This window comes from Syngnathus typhle, linkage group LG4 (assembly GCF_033458585.1).
Source record: "Syngnathus typhle isolate RoL2023-S1 ecotype Sweden linkage group LG4, RoL_Styp_1.0, whole genome shotgun sequence".
Classification (NCBI taxonomy): Eukaryota; Metazoa; Chordata; class Actinopteri; order Syngnathiformes; family Syngnathidae; genus Syngnathus; species Syngnathus typhle.
Genome location: NC_083741.1, coordinates 4,284,703 through 4,304,323, shown reverse-complemented (window position 1 = coordinate 4,304,323; position 19,621 = coordinate 4,284,703). Strand labels below are relative to the sequence as shown.

Genomic DNA, 19,621 nt, shown 5'->3' with positions numbered 1-19,621 from the left:
GGCTAATGCTAATATTCTGGAGCGATTTTTAATCCGAAAAATACGGTACATTTATTGACACACAAAAAATGTACAGATGAGAGGGTGACCATACTTCGCGGATTTCACTTATCGCGGGTGTTTTTTGGAACCAATTATCTGTTATAAACGAGGTATTACTGTATTTGAAGTGTCTAACCAAGTAATTGTTCAATTGTTTTGACCTTCAAGTATTAAAACCCATTTACAGGAGGGATTCGAGTGTTTACCTACAGGTAATTACTTAATTAAAATGATACTGTATCACTAGAGCTGGCATCAGTAATTATGACATGTGTGGAATGATTAACGCATCCAAGGTAACAAGTCATTCAAGCCCATTTCAATTTTGCTCTGATGGTTTAACCACATTTTTTTGTAACTCTTGACTATTTTTGTAAAGCTCTAAACACAAATAACAGAGCCTTTAAAGGACAATTATCGTAGAAAATTGACTTTTTTTGCTTTTAAAATAATTTTCTTGTCTATTTGGAGTCTCCAGGGGTGTAGAAAAGTGTAATCCCTCCAGGTGCTGGTGAGATACTTTTATGATCAGTTTGGGGGGTTATTTTTTACTCCGTTCAGTTTTCTCCATTTTCTATTACAGTGGAGGCTCAGTTTTCGAACACAATCCATTCCAGAAGGCTGTTCGAGAAGTGAATTGTTTGAATTCCGAATCATATTTTCCCATTACAAATAATGGAAAAACAATCAATCCGTTCCAAGCAAAAAACCCCCGCCTTTTTTAGCATTTTTTCATTTGAAGCGGACCGCCGAACGCGCAACCGTAGTGCGTAGCCTACCGCGCAACTGCACCGCGCTGGTCGCATTATTGTGACAGAGCGGTCGCTGAAATTTAGGAAATATTTATAAAGTCCTGATGTACTTTCCAAAATTTAAGTGGACCTCAGTGCGCAGGGATCTTAATTTGGTCCGATCGTGCAACCGCAGCGCGCCGGGTGCTCAGTGTCTCATTGCTTTAGGAGCGTCTTTGTGTCTTAGGATGGCTTTACTGCTCCCACTTGCTTCCTTTGGAGGCATGATTAGAGTTGATGGAATCCTCAGAGTAACGAGAACGTAATAACGAATGGAGTCAGTTGGCATGCGGGTCGTCTCGGCTCAACTCGCGAGGTTCGACAACCGAATTTTGTCCAACATCCGAGACAAAATAATCTCGAATTTTTTGTTCGAATTCCAATTTGTTCAAGAACCGGGACGTTCGAAAACCGAGGCTCCACTCTACGTGTTTTCATCTATTACGTCACATCGGTTGGGGCGGGACAAATCAAACAAGGTAATCAGGGTGGACAAACAGTTTTGCAAACCCGGCATGTTTTTCATATGCGCCGACTTTTGTAGTCCAATCAACTCAAGAATCCCGACGTGGAGAGATCAAAATGTTTGTTGTTGGATGCATCAATCCACACAAATCATTGCACCGTCCCCCAACATCACAACCTCAAAGAAGTGCCTTGTCAAATTTCATTTTGACAATCAGACGGACAGCTCCTCGCCCCAACCTCCGCATGCCGAGGACTAAGGACATTCTGAGCACAGACGCTGCCAGTGACACACTGCACAGGGAGAGGCAATGATCCACGGGCTACTGGTAATCACTATTCACCACGAACTCTGCAAAGACTCTTGCACAACGCATGGTGATCGCAGTCAACAATGTGACTATGTTGGCGACAAAATCTCCGCCAGCATCACGCTGAGCTCAGGGGCCCTCCAAGGCTGCGTGCTCAGTCCGCTGCTCTTCACCCTCCTGACGCATGACTGCACTGCAACCTACAGCGACAACCGCATAGTGAAGTTTGCCGACGACACGACTCTGGTGGGTCTCATCACCAAGGGAGACGAGACTCAATACAGGCTGGAGGTTGACCTTCTGACCACGTGGTGCAGGGACAACAACCTCCTGCTGAACGTCGACAAGACCAAGGAGATTGTTGTTGACTTCCGGAAGGGTCACACCCAACACCTGCCGCTGACCATCGACGGTGCTGTGGTTGGGAGAGTGAGCAGCACCAGGTTCCTGGGGGTGCACATCAGTGAGGATCTCTCCTGGTCCACCAACACCGCATCACTGGCGAAGAAGGCCCAGCGCCGCCTGTACTTCCTGCGGAAACTCAGGCGAGCGCTCCTCCGGCCGTCATGACTACATTTTACCGCTGCACCATTGAGAGCGTCCTCCAGCTGTACGTATTGCTGTTTGGGGTGGCAGCTTCACTGACTACAACTTGAAGGCCCTGCAGCGCATAGTGAACACGGCTGGTAAGATTATTGGTGCTTCACTCCCCTCCTTGAAGGACATTTACACCTCCCATCTCACCCGCAAGGCGACCACGATTGTGAGTTATGTGAGTCACCCCGCTCACTCTTTGTTTGATCTTCTGCCCTCTGGGAAGAGGTACAGGAGCCTGCGCTCCCGCACCACCAGACTCACCAACAACTTCATACTCCAGGCTGTTAGGATCCTGAACTCGCTCCCCCCTTCTGCGTAGCGTCCTGTACTTGCGCTATGCTTACTGTCTGCTGTATGCACACTGGCTCAGTTTTGCTCCTCTTATTTATTGGGTTATTTGTTTATTATTTATTCATCACTCATATTATTTATTTATTATTTATTGTTTATTATTTATTGTTTGTGCCTTCTTGTTTTTATTTTGTGTCGTCTACTTGTATGTCTATCGTGTACTATGTCTCGTCACCGTGGGATAGAGGAAACGAAATTTCGGTTTCTTTGTGTGTCTTGACATATGAAGGGATTGACAATAAAGCAGACTTTGACTTTTGACTTTGACTTATTTGTAATTTTGGTGTTTTCATTCATTGTACTTACCCCACAGGGCCATGAAAATGGCGAAAAAGACAGTTGCTGCGTTGTCGAAGAGATGGCTGGCTCTGGCAGTACCACATGCTGTCGTGAGTTTCCAGTAGTTACAAGCACTATCACAAAGTGGGCACATTGTGATGTTGTTCCTTGGGTCACAAACCTCCATACTAGAGAGAGACAACAGAGAACAAAATTAGAACAAACCAAAATAATTATATAATGTGAAATTAAAACAGCCAGTGCTGTTTTCCAAATAATTATGCATGTAGGATTTTCACATGTTGTGTATACAGTTTCTTTGCAGTATAGAAAGCAATACCAATTTCTTTTTTTGCATGGAGTCGTCAAATGTTTGGAAAAAGATCAAAAAACATTGGACATTTCAAGACAATCTGACAAGACAAACTGGTAAATAACTTGTAATTTTACTTATAAAGCAACTGGGTTTGTTCAGACAGAGGCATAATAAGGAAAGTTCTTGTCACGACTCGTCCCCGATCATGTCTGTGTGCTCGCCCCTCCTCTCCTGTGTGCTCATGTCCGTGGTTTCTGTCCCTGTGTTTGTGTGCCAGCCCCTCCCCTCCTGTGTGCCCATGATTAGTGTGATCATTCTCACCTGCCTCTTGTTACCTGTCTTGTATTTAAGTCCTGTCTGTGTGTCACTCCCTGTCGGATCATTGTCAATGTCACTCTGTCTTTTTGGTTCACGTCTCTGTTCAGTTTCTGTTGTTGGTTTACGGAGTCTGTTAGTTTGTGTTCGTCAATAAACCCTGGTCCAAGCTGCACTTGGTCGCCCTGCTCCATTTCCATTCCGATCCGTGACAGTTCTCATTAATACCAATAGGAAAGAAACTTGAAAACCTATTGAAAGGTATTTGAACCTGCTGAAGCACACTTGAGGCAATCAGGAGTGTTTGATTACGCTACCATGCATTTTATTGGAATGTGGGAGGAAACCAGAGTACCTGTAGAAAAACCACACAGGCATGGTATGGGCTGGTATTATCAAAAAATGAGCAACTTGGAACATTTTGAGTTAAAGATGGACTTAAAATTAACTCTAAAATTAAAACAAAAATGAAGACACTCTAAAACCAAAAAGTCTGCATCTTTCAAGAAGACCATGATATTTATGCAGGACAATACTCCATCACATGCATCAGAGTACTCCACTGTGTGGCCCTCCGGTAAAGGCCTTAAAGGTGATAGTGTGGCCGGACACTGGAGCAGGCCTCTCACCCAGCAGGCATGCTGTTGGGGTATGTCTGTACTTATATCATGCAATGTGTGCTTTTGTCTTTCATGTGATGTTTCATGTTCATTATCTTGTTGGAAGTTTTGGAATTAAGACGTGTTTGAAAAGACAGCTGCGTGTGTTTAATACTGCTACAAAAGAATAAAGACATGGCCCCTTCTTCACCTGAACTAAACTCTATTGAGAACTGGTGGGCCCTTCCTAAACGGGAGATTTACGCTGAAGGATAACAATTCCATGATGGTCTCGTGGTTAGGATGCGTCGCTTTCACCGCCGCGGACTGGGCTCGATTCCCGGTCAGGAAACCAGATGTAGCCATAGGGCAGCCATAAGGGGGCCCAAGCACAGAGAGTTGTGTCAGGAAGTGCATCTGGCGTAAAAACTGTGCCAAAAACTTCTCATGCCAACCATCTGGAAAAAAAACTGATGGTTTGCTGTGGCGACCCTACCACGCTGAAGGATAACAATACACCTCTGAACAATGTCTGAGAGGCTGTGGTTGTTGCTGCACAAACGTTAATCACAAAGAGTTACTCATCAACAGACCTTAAGTACTTAAGAAGCTGACAGTCTTCATGGATGGAAGTCGTGTAACTGTTATTAAAAAGAACGTTGGCTATATTGGTCAGTAACTTTCTTTTAAGAATCGCCTGTATTGTCATTATAATTTACATTATAACAAAATTTGGTTGCAACTCCAAGAGGTGCTTGCAAGGTGCATAAAAATGACGACTCTGGAAAAAAACAAAAATAGACGTAATGTAAAGTCGTATGGTGCAGTAAATATCTCAACAATATGAATAAGAAAAAAATATGTGTGAGCAAGGGTTTTACAATCTGGAAAATATTGAACGTTTAGTTATTGCACTCGAAGATTGTTGCACATTGATATGACACAATATTGCACATGTTTGTATTGTACTGGAAAATATTGCACGTTTGATCTTACAACAGTTATTCGACTTTGTATTTCAGAGTTCTGTTCAGTACCGTGATGGCTCTGGGGAAGAAGCTATCCCTGGACCTAATTATCCGGGTTTTGTGTGACTTGTACTGTCGACCTAAGGGTAGTGGGTCAAACAGGTGGCTCCTGGGGTGGGATTAATTTCTGATGATGCTGGCTGCTCTGCTGAGGTAGCGCGGGAGCTGGTAATGTCCTCTAGGCTGGACAGGGAGCAGCCATTCGCTGACCATGTTTATCACTCTTTGCAGCACTCTTCTGTCTGCTGCTGAGCACCATTTGTGCCATGCTGTGATGCCATATGCAAGGATGCTCTTGATTGTGGCTCTGTAGAACAACACCAGCAGCTTCTCCTCCAGATTATTCCTCCTTAGTACCCTCAGGAAGTGGAGTCATTGCTGTGCTTTCTTTACCACCACTGTAGTGTTGGCAGACCAGGAGAGGCTATCGTAGATCTGTACTCCCAGGAATCTTATCAAACTGACCCCTCACAGTCCCCATTGATGTAAAGCGGTGCTGGGTAAGCACTGCTCTTTCTGAAGTCTAGAATTATTTCCTTAGTTTTTGTGGTGTTCAGTGGCAGGTCAGTCGGTTGACCTCATCCCTGTAATCAGACTCTTTTCCTCCTGAGATGAGCCCAACCATGGTGGTATCATCCGCAAACTTTAAGATGGAGTTCGAGGGATGGGTCGGTGAGCAGTCGTGAGTATGTAGGGTGCATAAGAGAGGGTTCAATACACAGCCTTGAGGGGAGTCGGTACTAAGTATGACAGTGGCGAAGAGGAGGGGTTTCTAATTTCACGGACTGTCTGTGAGAAAGTTTATCCACTGACACATGGGGGAGGAGATGCCCAGGTGAATGAGTTTCTGGACCAGGTTATTCGGGATGATGTGGTTGGAAGCTGAGCTGAAGTTGAGGAAGAGCATCCTTACATAACTCCCCCTATGCTCCAGATCAGTGGACCCCAACCTTTTTAGCACCACGGACCATTTTATTGTCAGACAATATTTTCACGAGCCGGTGTTTGATGATGTCATGATTTTTGCGAAGGAAACTTCTAAAAGTCATTCAAGAAAAAACTAATCAAATCAAATGTCGAAAGTATCAATAAATGAAATAATGACGGACTGCACATTGTTTTCAGAAGTTTTCTTCGCAAAAATCGTCCATGTTTGAACTACAATCCCATTTCCGCAAAACAGAGCACCCAACCACAATCTTAAACGTCAGCCAATTGTCCTTCCAGCTGATCATACAGCGTCATGTCTTCAAAAGTAATCTGAACACCAAGTGGATGTGGTACCTATGCCAGCTTATATAATGTGGTGGATAAATACGACAAAATAAAATGATACGACTGGCATAAAAGAAATGGTATTGTGGAGCCGAAGTAAAGGAGATGCAGGTGTGTCGCAAAAGACTTTACTGAACATACTCGTAATACAGGCATGTCAAACTTAGTTTGGCTCTGGGGCCGGATCCAGAGTTTCTTTTCTTAGGTGGGCCGGATCAGTAAAAGAATGTCAACTCCAACTATTTAGCTTTTTTTTTCAGTACTATGCTTTATCATTCAGCCTACATTTGTAGCCTACCCTACATATTATAATCACGGATGACAAGGGATCTTTTCTAAGCATAACACATTTATTCACAAACAATGGAGAAAAAAATGATTTTCATGTTTGGCATTGAATGTGTTAACAACTGGTTTATTTTAACAGTTGAGTGAATGCAGTTTTACACCTGAACCAACTCACCACACTAAACAAACTCAAGTGGGAGCTATGAGAAAAAATACCGTTTTTTTCCGTGTATAGTGCGCCCCCATGTACGCACCCCTAAAAATGGCATGCTGATGCTGGAAAAAAGCTTCTACCCATGTATAATACGCACCCAATTTTTATGAATTTTTTTAAAAACAAAAATTTAATTTTTTTTTTTTTTTTTTTTTTAAGTCCCAATGATCGTCACACACGCAGGGAGGCAATGGGTCCCATTTTTATAGTCTTTGGTATGGTCTTAACTAGGCTGGATGTAATTTTCTTTGTTGGCGTTGATTTCTCCGACTGCCCGTAAACGCACCACCGCGCTCCGTGCGCATGGAGCGTGTTTGAAGTGAACAGCAGAGAAGAAAGGAACAAGGCAAAGTGTTGTGAAATAAAATATTACCTGTAATACGGATTTAGGTAGAGAACTGAACTCTCGCTCTTTATATAGCTGACGTGTCTTGCTCATCCGTTCTGCGCATCTGTAATGGCGGCCTCCGTATGATATCCGGTTTGCGTGTGTGCGAGAGCGAGAGAGAGCGCGCGAGAGAACGCTCAACCGTAGCGCGCCGCCGACCGCCCAACTGCACCGGGCTGGTCGATTATTTTGACAGAGCCGTCGCTGAAATTTAGAAGATATTTTTAAAGTCCTGATGTACTTTCTAAAATTTAAGTGGACCTCAGTGCGCACTGCGCAGGAAGCTTAATTTGGTGCGGTCGCGCAACCGCAGCGCGCCGGGCGCTCACTGTCGCATTGCTTAAAGAGCGCCTTTGTGTTTTAGGATGAACAGCAGAGACCAAAGGAACAAGGCAAAGTGTTGTGAAATAAAATATTACCTGTAATACGCATTTTGTTATTTGCTGATTGAAACTGCTAATTAAACTGTGAATTGAAACTAATAGGAAGAAAACAACTCTCGCTCTTTATATAGCTGACGTGTCTTGCGCATCCGTTCTGTGCATTTTATTTCACAACACTTTGCCTTTCTTCTCTGCTGTTCACTTCAAACACGCTCCATGCGACCGCAATGCTCTCGTATCAGACGCTTGCTCGATCACCTGCTCGTTTGCTGTCCCGTGCGCGCACGAAGCGCGGTGGTGCGTTTATGGGCAGTCGGAGAAATCAACGCCAACAAAAAAAATTACATCCAGCCTAGTTAAGACCATACCAAAGACTAAAAATGGGACCCATTGCCTCCCTGCGTGTGTGACGATCATTGGGACTTAAAAAAAAAATAAAAAATAAAAAAAATATATATATATATATATTTTTTTTGTACCCATGTATAATGCGCACCCCAGATTTTAGGACAATAAATTAGTTAAATTTTGCGCACTATACACGGAAAAAAACGGTAGTTTGCCTTAATTGTCATACTGCTTTGAAATAATAATAAATAAAATTACAAAATAAAGGTTTTAGCAGTGCATGGGCAATAAGATTAGACTACATCAGCTCAAACTACTAGGCTGGGCCTACTGAAGCTGAGAATATACTGCACAATATTAATTGTCTTTAATATGAAACCAGATTAATCTTATTTTTAATGATCTGTATTCATGCGTGCAAACAAATGTCGTGTCATCACACTTTTTTCTCTCTCTCACTGCACTCCTGCAGTCTACTTGCTGCTGCTGGCTCCTGAAACTTGGCATTTTTTGCTTTTACAAGTGCGTCGATATCAGGTGTCAAATCCTGAGTAGCAGCACATTTAACAATGTCATTCAAGTGTTCATTTGTCAACTTTGAGCGCTGCTTTGTTTTATTATTGTTCATCACGGAGAACACCTGTTCACAAAGATAAGTAGTCTCAAACATGGAGAGAACCTTTGCAGCCATGGCTGTTAATTTGGGGTAACCTGGCACAAGATACTGATAAAACGTATCCAATCCCACGGACCCAAATGTATCCTTCATAGCGGAATCGCACTGCAAGTCAATAAGCTCGAGCTGAATGTCACCTGGCACACCAGAAGGCTTCACTGTAAATGGCGAGCGAAAAAAGCCGAACTTGTTCTCAAGTTCACTGAAAACCTGAAACCTCCGCTCAAACTCTCGCAGCAAATCTGTTATGTTGTCTTTATATTTATCCAAATCGGGACGATCCGGCGCCTTCGGACGCACAGCTGTGAGACATGAGAAGTGCGTGGTGCCACCGCTGGATAGCTGCGTCTCCCACAGTGACAGTTTCATCTTGAACGCACTTATGCTGTCGTGATATTGAGTGACTACTCTGTTACGGCCCTGCAATGTAGTGTTAAGTGTATTCAAGTATTGCGTAATATCAACCATGAAGGCAAGATCCTGCACGCATTCCTTGCATTAAAGTTCCTTTACTGGGCGTCCCTTCTTCTCCATAAACTGTCCAATTTGGCCTCGTAGCTGAAAGAAGCGCTTGAGTACTACACCTCTGCTTAACCAGCGAATGTTTATTTCCTGGTACTAACTCGTGTCAGTGCCGCATGGTGGACGTGAGCTCTTTTACACATTTACTGCCCTCTAGCGGCCGGAGGGAGCATTTGAGTTGTATTTATTTTAAAGAATCATAACTTTTGATAGAAATGAGCTAGTGACTCGCTTCTTTTTTTGACATACTCAGAAATTTATGGCGGGCCGGATCAAATCATTCAACGGGCCGGGTCCGGCCCGCGGGCCGTATGTTTGACATGCCTGTCGTAATATGAAGAATAGGAAGAACAATGCAAGTGCGTTACCACATAAACACCACGTTCGCAACACGTCCTTCAACCCTTAGTTCCATGGGTGAATGCTTTTATGCGAACACCACAGTATAATATAATATAAGAATAAACGTGAATCCACTATGCACAGCCTCCTCATAACATTGTGCCAACAACATAACATGAGTAATGTTATGTTCACATTGTGGCGGACTTCAGTACCAGGCCTCTCACGCAGCAGGCCAGCAGTTAGGGGTGATATACATGTCCTTTGTAATGTCATGTTCTCTTTGTTGCTTTGATGACTTGTCTCTAGCCATAGTTGTTGGCAGTCAGTCATGTAATAAAGATTTGTTCCTCACTTCCGACGTGATGTGGGCCCACCACGATGTGAAGCAGACAGATTAATTTTTGCCATTCACGGATGGCTGTAGCGGACCTTCACTAGGAACAGTTGTGCATTTTCTCCATTGGACGCGCTGAAGGCACGGCCGCCTGCTCCACCATGATTGTCTGCTCACAGAACGACTTTCAGTCAGGCTCAAAACGCAGCATGCGTTACTGCCCATCCACTCAACACCGCCCTGAACCTTCCACCCGTGCCTCAGCATGCACCCCCTGAGTCAGGCTTTCAGAGCCTTCAGGTCTGCACGCTACATTCAGGACCATCCGAGCCAGCCCCCCGGCCTGTCCTCTCTGCTCCATTCGCTCCTCAACGTTGCATCCTGAGCCTGGCCCTAGCCGTCAGGATAGCTACACGCCTTAGTCAGGACCAGCTCGCCTCTGCTTTTCCGGCCAGCTGTGCGTTGGACACAGATGTCCACCTAAGCCAATGTCTGCAGTGCCTTGCCGGGTTTTCAGGCCAGCACTGCTACATGTGTTAGATGCATGTGATGGCCTGGCTGAGGTCTGCCTGTGTGCTGCACCCTCTACCTTAAGACTGCGCCCTCAGTGAGAGGTCTACCCTTGCCCTCTTCCTCTGACAGTGAAGCAGAAGAGCATGGTACTGATACCAACTGGTACTGGTCCCCAGCTCGGGGGTTGGGGACCCATGCTCCAGATGACTCAGCGTAGATTCATTGTGGAGTGCTGTGTTGATGGCATCCTCTGTTGAGCGATTTGGCCTGTACGTGAACTCGTGAGTGTCCGGTGTGGGAGGCAGACCGACTCTGATGTGCTAACAAACCAATCTTTCAAAGCATGACCACTGGTATAAGTGCAACCGACCTGTAGTCATTTATGCTCTCCACTACTGGCTCCTTTGGTACTGGGATGATGATGGAGGATTTAAGGCAGGGTGGAATGGTGGCCTGTGACAGAGACAGGTTGGTCGGTCGAACCTCTTGTCCAGGTGAGAGAGACAGAGCGATGCAGGATGAAGGAGACTACGGTGTGAGTGTACTCCTGCAGGTCACGGCTGGAAAATAACTCATTACTTATGGGAGAAGCTGTCCTGGAGCTGAGAGAGGGCTCCCTCTCCCTGAGAGAGGGGTTCCTCAGGCAAGGTTTGAATTCCTTTTCGGTGTAGCTTTGTCTATTTCAGCAGGGGGGTGTACTAGGTAGGAGCGAGGGCCAAGTAAAGATAGTCAGAACCAGCAAGATGGGGAGGGGAGTGACTCTGTATGCGTGTTTTATGTTTTAATAAACATGGTCCAAAGTATTTTCCCTTCTGGTGGCACACTTCACGTAATGAAAGCACTTGGGACCACAGTGTTTAAACACGCCTGGTTAAAGTCCCCAGAAACAATACAGATGCTATCCGGGTGAGCCAGCAGCAGTTTATTTATGCAGGCTAGCAAGATCCTAAGGGCCGTGCTAACGTTAGCATCAGGTGGGATGTAAACAATGACTACCATGAACTCCCTTGGAAAATAAATAGGGCTGCATGAGACTGCCAGAATTTCCAAATCAGGAGAACAGTGAGAGTCAATAATCATGCTGCTACAGCACCACTCGCAGTTCACGTAAACACAGAGCCCTCCGCCTCTGCCCTTAGCCGAGTCACCGGCTCTGTCTTGCCAATGGAGCGGGCATCCTACTAGCGCGACCGCAGTGTCGTGGAATAGCGGGTGTAGACACATCTCTGTGATGACCATAACACTGCAGTTCCACACAAAACTGTATGTCGCCGTCTGTAGCTCCAATTCATCAATTATGTGCATAATGGACCTGGCATTTGAGAGGAAGAGGCTCGGTAATGTATGCTTGTGAGGTTGTTTACATAGCCTGGTAGCAGGTCCCGACCGGCATCGTTGCTTTTGTCTTCTCTCTCTCCGCCGCCTTCTCGGCTTGCTGGCTGGGTAGGCTGGTAATCCACGGAGAGCCCGGCAGACTCGTTATGTCCTCCGGAATTCTATGATGTGTTCCATGGTTTGCTCCTCTCCACAACGCGGCGCATACGTGGCATTGTTTCCATAAAGGACGATCGATGGATTTAATGAATTGGATTGACACAGATAGTTTGATAAACGTGTTATTTATGTAATAGTTATTTGAATAACTCTGAATGTTACGTCAGGGCCGTTCTCAGCTCTTCGTTTGTGTTAATGTCACGTTAGCATACTTATCGTTTAGCCTGTTGTTGCTCGTTCATGTCTGTTCTTGGTGTTTTGTTGAATAAATCTCCCCCAAAATGCGACTTATACGTACCTTATATGTTTTTTTTCACTTTATTGTGCATTTTATGGCTAATGCGACGTATATTCCGGAGCGACTTTTAGTCCAAAAATACGGTAACCCCGTAGTGTCTGAGGTTGAGGTAAGGTTCCAGAGTTGGGAGAAGGCAGTACATTTTTTGCTCAGGACTCTGGGTAAGAGTGTTAGACAGATGTGCGTCATACACTGTTGGATGTGGCTCGATGAGACACAAACCTACAGCGTCCACATGGGTGACTCAGACTCAGAGAGCCAGAGGTAGGATTAGAAAATGTGTGAAAGGCTTCAAAATAAGCAGTTTCTTACTGCTATTTTAGTGTCAAATTCAATGTTTTGAGCTTCAATAGTAAATACTGAACAGCAAAAACAGAGACTTAATAGCCAAACGTCAAAAGTAAAGATGTGTATTGGGAGCCGTTCTCACATTCACTTGATAGAACCAGCACATAAGTGTCAATTACTAATTGTGTATGAGTCACTGACTGAACGAGCCAAGAATTCATAGAGGAGAAAGAAAAGGGATGAAAATTGGAGAGAACAGGAAAAATCTAAAGCAGTGGTCACCAAACTACGGCCCGCGGGCCGGATACGGCCCATGGGACCGTTTAATCCGGCCCGCCAACCCTGAACAAATTGTATTATTAAACTTTTTTTTTTGGTCATTTTGCCTGCAATGACTGCGTTTCTCCAGTAGATGGGGATGGGCTCGCCTGCGCATTTACTACCGGAAGCCGTGTCAGAAAGCTCGGTGCACACTCACAAGTGCGTGTACGTACTCAGTAGTACGGACATGGCGCACTCGTGCTCTATTTGTATCAGTCCTGAATTTAGAACGTGGGATGTGACGACAGCATTCTTGTAATTCGCGCGCTGAGCTTTCAGATGCAGTTTTGCGCTAAAGCCACCCACAAACCTTCCCCTGGGATCGTTCCATTAAAATGAGTCGCCCAAGGAAAAGCAAGGTGGACACAGTGCCGAGCGTTTAAAAGAGAGTGGCCAATTTGGCTCGACGTACGCGACGTGACGTTCAGCCACATGAACGTCAACATCAACCCGTCACAGATCGAGGTAAACGGACCAACACCTCGGATTTCGCCTAAGAATTGCCACAACAAATTTTACTCCAGACTATGACGCACTAGCAAACTTTAACAAAAAAGACAGCGGTGTCTACAAGCCTACTGGAACCTACAAAAGGATTATAAGGAAGGAACACAAGAACTTTAAGAGACTGCTCATATGTGTCAGAGAGATTCTGCTCTGACAACTGAGCTGAACTTTTATCTGTTAAGATTGTGCATGGCACAACAGAAAGTTAATGTTCCATGGCTTTTTTTTCTATGAAGAACCCAGAGAGAGTTATTTAGTTATTATTTATTTCCTGTTTTTTCTGTGAAGAACTCAGAGGGGGTTATTTAGTTTAGTATTTATTTCATTAATAGTGTTATTATTTGTTTCCTGACTTCTTTTCTGTAAAGAACCTGGAAAGGGTTATTAAATAACCGTTATTTGGTTATGTGTGGCTTTCTGGAAAACAATAAATTTTTTAAGCTCCCCTACGATCGTCACACTTTTTCTGTTACAAACTGACGCCGGCCCCCCATCAGAGAAGGGAAAAGTTATGTGGCCCTCACAGGAAAAAGTTTGGGGACCCCTGATCTAAAGTATCTTTAGTAGGCACCTTTTTTACGTGTTTCTCATTGTTTTTCTCAAAAGGTAAGGCTATTTGGGTGCTTTTTTTCAAAAAACGTTTTTTGTACTCCAACTTTTGTTCAGTACATAAAGTAATCAGCTGATAGTAAGAAGACACATCACAGTGCTGAGCTGACAACCTCTACAGAAGGTGTTTTAATTTTTTAATTATCTTAAACAAAGAAAAGAAAAACAATTGTTAAATAAATGAATATCTTTTTAAAATTAATGGAATTTCTAAAATTACAACGCAGCAGAGTTGGAAGGAGGAAGAATTGGAGGATAATTTGTTGTTGTTTTCAAGTTCAGTAAATGTATCATACACTGTTTTATCAGGGCCGTGTAAGGTTAAAATTTTAGTTGTGCATAAAAATTGTGACAAATCGAATCTCCACTTTACCTTGGTATATTATCATCAATAGTGGCACAGCCATAGAGGAATACAATTACTCCAACAATGGCAGCAGGGATTAACATCTGTGTGTAGACTCCAAGCCAGGCAAAGTACAGTCCAACCTTCTCACCAAAATATTTCCTGTGGGCAAAAAAAAGAATATTAAGTAAAATAATAATAAACAAATGACAAATTAACAAGCTGTTAGGATCCTGAACTCGCTTCCCCATTCTGCGTAGCGTCCTGTACTTTTGCGCTATGCTTGCTGGCTCCGTTTTGCTCCTCTTCTTTATTGTGTTATCTGTTTATTTATTATTTATTCATCACTCTTACTATTTATTGTTTGAATATTTGCCTTCTTGTTTTTATATTGTGTCGCTTACTTGTATGTCTATCGTGTAATATGTCTCGTCACCGTGGGATAGAGAAAACGTAATTTCGGTCTCTTTGTGTGTTGTGACATGTGGAGAGATTGACAATAAAGCTGACTTTGACTTTGAATTTACTAATGGTGTGTATTATAATAGTCGAACCCCGGATCTCAACCGGCTCCGTACTCAACAAATTCAACGTGAAATCTCGGGAAATCTTTGCCTCAGATCTCGAACAAAGCTTTGGAATCTGACGTTAATTGGAGTTGCTGTTTAGCAGGTTCTAAATCATTGTCACGCTCAACTGTGGGCTGAAAAATGCACTCACAAGACCACAGGGGTTCGGGCTGAAGAGTTGACACAATAACAACTGTGTAAAAAGAGAGCTACTGTGTTTGTAAAAAATAGCCATCCTTTAGTTCACATGGATTCACTTTAAGGACATTATTTCCGGGAATTTGGCTGTTCTACCATGGGTAAATGTTTTTTGTGTTTAAATATTGTTATTGTGGTATGTTTAATTTATTTTGAGTTCGTTACACCTAAATCGTGATTTTACACGCTTTGGCGTCCAGAATTTGGGAATCGCGTTAATCCTAAAAGGGTGGTGTATTAATCTTGTGGTTTTTTTGGAAAGCCTTTTTTATAGGCAGCCAAAGAGGTCCTATGTTGTGTTAATTTATGTCAGACATGTTGTTGAGCAGCTGAACTGATAATGTTTGCTGCACACACATCGATGTCTTTTGACATTGTATTAAAAAAGAAGCAATACGCAGATGACATTATCAGGCATCATTTTGATGCTATGTGAATTGGATGGGAAGAGAGAAAAAAGCAGCCACTTATTCTACTACTGTGTCCGGCCATGCTCTTTCACTTCTGAGTGACTCTGTGGATGAGTGCTTCCGTGAGCTTCCTCCTTACCGAATCAAAGACAATCCTAGCTATCCGTAACACCGTATTACAGCAGTCATAAAGATCAAACAGCTCGACTTATTATTATCTAACGTCTTTAAATTGGTCACAGAACTCAATTCATTAGTGCTAAGATTTACGCGATACTCATTTAGCTTTGTACGGTCCTTATGTCGTGCATTTAAAATACTATTTGAAAATGTATTTATGAAAAAACAAAATTGAGGTTCATGACCAAAGCGCCTTAGACAGAAAGTCCGGTAAGATTAAATCGAGTAAAATAGAGATGTAGGTGCATTTGTCTTTTAAATGTCGGACGTGTCAAGCGCCACATATGGACCGCGTAAGGCTGTGCTCCAAGTTTTTGCTGTACTGTATTTTCATTTTTTTTCATGGTTTTATGCACTAGTTTAGACAAGATTAGAGAAATTGCTACAGCACTTGACAGCTTCGCTTCTCGATACTCCTTCTGTTCTACTGTACAAACGGTGACACTGCAATAGTGAACTCTGATTTAAGTTAGAAACTAATATTGATTTTCAGACACACTTGTTTCTGTTTTCAGAGAGACACGAAACAAAGGGTTGAATTCCACTGACCATTGTAATTGTATTTTGTAAATTGGAAAATGAGTCATTTTTGTTTGTTTGCTTGTTTTCATTTTGGTTTTTGGAAAATATTAAGACGTCATTATCATCTTTTGCAGTTTTGAAAACAAAGAACAATGGTTTGTAATGCTACTTGAGTCATGTCTAGCACTGCTCCATTCTGGGAAAAAAATAGCCACAAGAATACAAAAATGAGAAAACAAATGCACACTGGCATCTTTGATCTGATGTGCCTGTAAAGATTTCAGATGCAAACTGTTTACCAGATGATTTCTACCTTATTTTAAACGCACAATGAATCTCACCTAATTAGTCCAATGGGCTGGTACTTGTAGAAGACACTGTAGCTGGCCCATTCCTCATATAGTGTCTGGGAAGAGAAACAGTCAGTGAGCATTCCAACTATTTGGAAAATAAACATAATTATGCACTAAATTAACTTGACAATTGATACAGTCACTTAAACAATTTTACAATACCTGCTGACCATTGGTAATTAAATTCAGTCTTTTAAACCGACTGACTGTTGAGAAATATGGTAATTTCTGGACTATAAGCCGCACTTGACTATATGGACCAGGGTTTTTGAAGGGAAAGAAGGGGGCGAACAAAGACACAGGCGGACCCACGGACAGCAGACAGGAAACAGAAGTCCACTCGGACATGGAACAGATTCTGACTGTGAGCCTCCACACACAACCAGGGGAAATGGACGAGCAGGACAGGAACACTAGGCGCGGACACGGACGGGAAGCAACAGTAGACACCGACAGGAAGAAACACACGGGCAGTGTTTAAATACATGGGATAACAAGAGGGAGCAGGTGACAGACATTACGGTGATGAAAGGGGTGTGGCTGAGGGAAGTTGCAGGCTGAGCGTCCACTGGCACGGCACGTGACAAATTTAGAGATTCTGTTCGGCTTTATCAGATTGGTTGATATTTTGCATTATATGCAAATTTTGTGATTGGTCGTAATATCCTAAATCCGTCGATCGATCTATGTCAAATTGGTCTGCTCCAAGAAATAAACATGATAGCTGCAGTGTTTCCCACGTTTACCCGGTGCAGACCAGTGTTTTGGGGTAATGCCGTACAAAAGTAACGCAGCACAGTGATATTACACCTAAGCAGTAACAAGTAATATAACGGGTTATATCTCATGTTTTCTTAATATTTTAAGAGTTACTGAATCTCATAACACGTTACAAATGCAGGCACAACTCAAAATTGATTATTATTATATTTTAACAGGACTAAGATGTCCCAGCAGTCTTTGAGTTGTATGCCGGGTACACCCAGAAACGATCGTCAGCCAATCGCAGGGTACACATAGACAACCAACCATTGACACTCATAAGCACCTTTTGCATATTCTATATTAACCCTGTGCCTAAGTGGGTTTTCTACAGGTACTCCTGTTTCCTCCCACATTGACCACTTCAAATTTTCTGCAGGTGTGAGTGTGAGTGCAAATGGCCGCTACTGCCCGAAGTTAGCTGGTATAGGCTCCAGCACGCCCGTGACCCTCGTGAGGATATGTGGTTCAAATAATGGATGGATGAAGGGATGTTGTGTAGATCAGGGATCCCCAACCCCCGGTCCGCGGACTGGTACCGGTCCATGGGTCACTTGGTACCGGGGCGCCAAGAATTTTGTTTTTCTTTTTTTTTTTTAATCGATGATCAATTATTTCAGGTCAAGACGCTCGTCCCGGTCACGTGACATGTTTCCCCAGTCGAGCCCGCGAAGCAAGCAAAAATGAGCCAGAAACAGACGTTTGGAAGGCTTCTTCGGAAAGGGAAAAAAGCCCAATGAAGGAGACAGAAGAAGAGGCTACGACTTCTAAGAAAAGGAAAGCTGCGTTTAAAAGAACATTTCTGGAGTCCTACTTAAAATATGGATTTATCGCCACCGGTGACTCTGACGCGCCAAGCCCAATCTGCGTACTATGTGGCGACAGGCTAGCTAATGAGGCAATGAAGCCTTCAAAACTGCTTCGGCACATGGAGACCAAGCATCCTGCATTAAAAGACAAACCTTAACCACTTCGGGTGTCATTGTCTCCAATTACGCCGAGATGGGAGCCGGCTCGTTTCTGAGAAACAAGCTCAGTGCTCCCACTAATTCAACGTAATGGTGAGTTGTATTTTTATGTCGTTTATGCTTGTTTTCATGCCAGTCGTATCATTTTATTTCATTGTATTTATCTAATTATTATAAATGTATTATTTATTTATATAAATGTATTACAGTGGAGCCTCGGTTTTCGACCAGAAGGCTGTTCGAATTCTGAATCGTGTTTTCCCATTACAAATAATGAATTGTTTTTTCAATCCATTCTAAGCAAAAAAAAAAACGCTTTGATAAAACATTTTTTCATTATTTTACACCATAAACCGCATAAATAAGTGAGTAGGTAATGTATAAATACATACTATAAATAATAAACTGAATTAATAGAGTAGGCTAGGCTGGGGAATGTATTGCCGTATCTGTAGCAACTCGCTTGTGTGTTTCATTCTAATAGTAAAAGATATCTTTTTAAATTGTGAGGTGAAAAAAAACACATCAAAACATTTTTTTTATTTTTACCAATGAAAGACAACATTTCAAAGATCATGTGGAAGTAAACAGCAATAACGTTTTCTTAACTTCAAAAAACAAAAACAAAAAAAACACAAAAAGAAATTCTAATGAAAGACAACATAGAGTATACGTACTGTATCAAAGTCTTTGTTTTTCAGGATCGAGCTTATTGTTGATTTTGCCATGCAAAACTCCCGCGCCAACTCTGACACACGCACACCGGACTCATATTTTGCGATTCATTCTTTTTTAAATTCAACCGTTTTGTGCGCTACTTTCCTCTTTTCGCCATGATCAGCTTTACTCCTCCCACTTGCTTCCTTTGAAGGGATGATTAGAGTTTATGCAATCCTCAGAGTAACGAGAATGTAATAACGAACGGAGTCAGTTGGCATGCGGGTCCTCTCGGCTCATCTCGCGAGGTTCGACAATTGAAATTTCGTCCGACATCCGAAGCAAAAAAGGTTGGGGACCACTGGTGTAGATGCTACCCAGAACCCCGTTAACACGTTAGACCAGGGGTGGGCAAACTACGGCCCGCGGGCCACATCCGGCCCACGGGACCGTTTAATCCGGCCCGCCAACCCTGAACAAATTGTATTATTAAACTTTTTTTTTTTTGGGTCATTTTGCCTGCAATGACTGCGTTTTCCCAGTAGATGGCGAAGCGCTCGCCTGCGCATTTACTACCGGAAGCCGTGTCAGAAAGCTCGGTGCACACTCACAAGAGCGTGTACGTACTCAGTAGTACGGACTTGGCGCACTCTCGCTCTATTCGTATCAGTCCCGAATTTAGACGACAGCATTCTTATAATTCGCGCGCTGAGCTTTCAGATGCAGTTTTGCGCTAAAGCCACCCACAAACCTTCCCCT

At 43.2% G+C, this 19,621-nt stretch overlaps 1 protein-coding gene across 10 annotated transcripts in view; it reads right to left on the bottom strand.

Moving 5' to 3' along the window:
* ano1a (anoctamin 1, calcium activated chloride channel a) overlaps nt 1–19,621 on the bottom strand; it is a 149,160-nt gene that overhangs the window by 74,813 nt on the left and 54,726 nt on the right. For all 10 annotated transcript variants that reach the window (XR_009714162.1, XM_061276376.1, XM_061276381.1 and 7 more), the window contains 3 exons: nt 16,464–16,528; nt 14,271–14,405; nt 2,864–3,024 (listed from right to left, as the gene is read on the bottom strand). Coding sequence is in view for 9 of the 10 variants with exons in the window: in XM_061276376.1 (XP_061132360.1) it covers nt 2,864–3,024; nt 14,271–14,405; nt 16,464–16,528 (361 nt within the window). In the remaining variant the exon portion in view is untranslated. The remainder of the gene's footprint in view (nt 1–2,863; nt 3,025–14,270; nt 14,406–16,463; nt 16,529–19,621) is intronic.